The 2,879-nt window shown below is 31.2% G+C and overlaps 1 protein-coding gene across 1 annotated transcript in view; it reads right to left on the reverse strand.

Moving 5' to 3' along the window:
• Positions 1–1,360, reverse strand: part of LOC107441855 (T-cell activation inhibitor, mitochondrial) — an 18,003-nt gene extending 16,643 nt beyond the window's left edge. The window contains exon 1 of the mRNA XM_043040165.2: positions 1,188–1,360. Coding sequence (XP_042896099.1) covers positions 1,188–1,210 — 23 coding nt within the window. The 5' untranslated portion in view covers positions 1,211–1,360. The remainder of the gene's footprint in view (positions 1–1,187) is intronic.
• Positions 1,361–2,879: the final 1,519 nt, after the last annotated feature.

Raw genomic sequence — 2,879 nt, forward strand, 5'->3', positions numbered from 1 at the left:
CTATTTACCAGTATTGTTCAGAACCTTTAAGAACAACAGAACACCATCCTTCCGAACCACGGAACCTCTTTCAGAACGCATTTCTCTGCAACCACGTGTTTACCGTAGGTAAGGTTTCTTCATGTAAGACGTTCAAATTTTTTGCTCGTTAATGTAAGATGGATAAATACCTTGTAAAGCCAATATCTTCTACTCCGAAACGGACAAATGAAAATGAAACAAATGTGGGTAGAAACGATCAAAACGAAACAAATACGCATTTGAGCAACCTTATGAGAATAGCTGATGAAAAAGTAGATGTAGAACATTTTCCATATGATGATACAGCAAAAATATTCAATGCTTTAAAAATTAGAACATGTTAAAAATGCATTATAATTAAAGAAATGATTTTTTTTTTCAAGTCTCTTTGTGTTTTGATTTTTTTAATTTTTGAAATCTCACCCTGTTTTTGAGAAAGGGTGAGAAATTCTCACCCATTTTTCTTCTGAGATGAAAACACTGGAATGAATTGTGAAAACGTTGAATAGAGCAATGTGAAAACCACACTTTTGCATAATACATAGCGAAAATTGACATGGTAAAGAAAAAAAACCTCATTTCCAAAAAGGGAAAATTAATCATTTTTTAAAAACACCCAATAAAAAAATCACCTTTAAGGGCTTTTAAAAAACGAAAATAAGCACCTTAAAGCACTTTTTAAAAACACTACGCATCATGTATATAGATCTAAATTCATCTTAAGAGCATAATTATAATTTGATTTATATTAGAAAGTGAAAAAATGAAGTAGAAACAATGCACATGTGACAATAAATTTCAATTTATAAACATAGTAATTTAAAACAAAAGTTGGGTTAGACTGAAACTCAAGATGGCCCTCGGATTAGATAGGGAAACTCGGAACTTATATTTATGAAATCTTCCACTTTCATACAATTTTTATTGCGATTTCATATGGATAGAAAATATCACTTTTCCGTTATTTCCTATGTTTTCTGCAAGAAAACATAGAAACAAGAACAAGAACAATTAAAAAATTGGTCAAAATAAGAGGGGAGCCATATTATTTACTTTAACCAATATTAAATGTTAGAAAGATTGTTTAAAAGATGCTATTCGTAGAAGGGTACATATTTGTAATGTGAATACAAAATATAAATCAGTACAATGAATGTACTACTCACCATCTAAAACAACTGTTTAGCATAATATAAAAAAATTTCAGGCTGCATTAACCATAATAAGAATTTGTATTTCAGATTGTAATAATAATTTACAACACCAACCTTTTCCCACTCTGTTTACAAGTGTCAAATCATGAATGGAACACATGTCATATGACCTTGAAATTTTGTTGCCATTCCAAAAAATCTGTTGAAGAAAATTCTTGAATGGCAACATTCGCTCCCAAATGGTTCAAGCGCCTTGCTACGGTAAAAGAAAAAAGAAAGAAAAAAAAACTCTCAAATCACAACACTTGCGATCGAATGCCACCTGCTGGGAAGCCTCTAGTGCAGTTCGTCTAAACAACATTGAAGTTCATTCGTTATAAGTAGCTTTATAATTTGTTCTAGTCCCGCAGTGGACTGATCGTTAAGACACGGTTCCCAGCGGATCACCGAAGTCAAGCATCAAATCACTAGCTGCTGTCAGTGCGGCGGGTGACCACTTGGATCAGTGTGCGTAGGGACCGAGGGTGTGCGGTATTGGTCCTCGTTGAACTGTACTACCGTAAAGTGTTCGACTTCGCGTGCAGATCGTCGGGCTACCGAAGCGGGGGTGCCATCCCCTCTGCAGAGAATCAAAATTGTGATGGCATGTCCAGACCGTCGCCAATAGCCCATTGTGCAGCTCTAGTGCGACGTAAATGAACAACAACAATAATTTGTTCTTTTTTTTTATTTGATTTTAATAAATTGTACTGGTTAATAATTATTAATAACATTCAATTTGTCTCTGTGCCAGAAAAATCTAAAACTCACGATTGTTACGGATGTTAACACATTTTTTTGCAAATTTTTTAACGATTTATAATTTGCAAATTTTAAAAGATATATATAATATTTAAAAATTAATTTTTTATATCATTCTGAAATTTAAATGCTTGACTTAACGTTCATTAATTTCTTCAATTAGGGAAAAAAGAAAGAAATCTTGTAATTTATATAACCTTTGTGCATTACAATTACAATCTCTTCCAGCTTCCAGGCCCTTTATATTTGCAGGAACATTTATTTTTCTTCTTTTGTCTCTTTAAACTTCCTAGCCCATAAGACTCGATTAAAGGTGTAAAAATGATTATTTCTAAAACTCTGTATATATAATTGTAATAAAATTTTCGTCTAAATGAATTTAAACCAACTTAAAAAATGCGAAAAATGTCATATAGAAAGTTCATGCGTTCAAATTCTAAAATCTTAAAAAACATAAATAATTTATTAATTAAGTCAAATTTTATTTTAAATGGATATTAAAAAAAAAAAAAAAAAAAAAAAAAAAAAAAACATTTCTTCTCTTTTTGGTCAGAAATCAGCCCATAAAATGTGTGTAATCTAGAGACTTCGAAATATTTTTCTAATAATTATTAATAAATAAGCCTTACTGTACCAACACAAAACGATGAATAAGAAAGCTTCAGTTTTCATTTCATTCTTTTTTTTTCTTTCAACTTGGTTTCTTAACAATAGAGAAAGGCCTTTTTCTGGGTCATCGCCAGATATATAGTCCTAGTCCCCCCCCCTCCAATTTATGATCAAGTTTTTTAAAACTTTATCTACCCATATTTATTTATATTTAGGGTCATATATCCACATATGTTTAAAGAAAACGTTATTCTAAGAAGAGACGATTCTGTATCTGATTTCGTAACTTATTAG

Source organism: Parasteatoda tepidariorum, chromosome 4 (assembly GCF_043381705.1).
Source record: "Parasteatoda tepidariorum isolate YZ-2023 chromosome 4, CAS_Ptep_4.0, whole genome shotgun sequence".
NCBI lineage: Eukaryota > Metazoa > Arthropoda > Arachnida > Araneae > Theridiidae > Parasteatoda > Parasteatoda tepidariorum.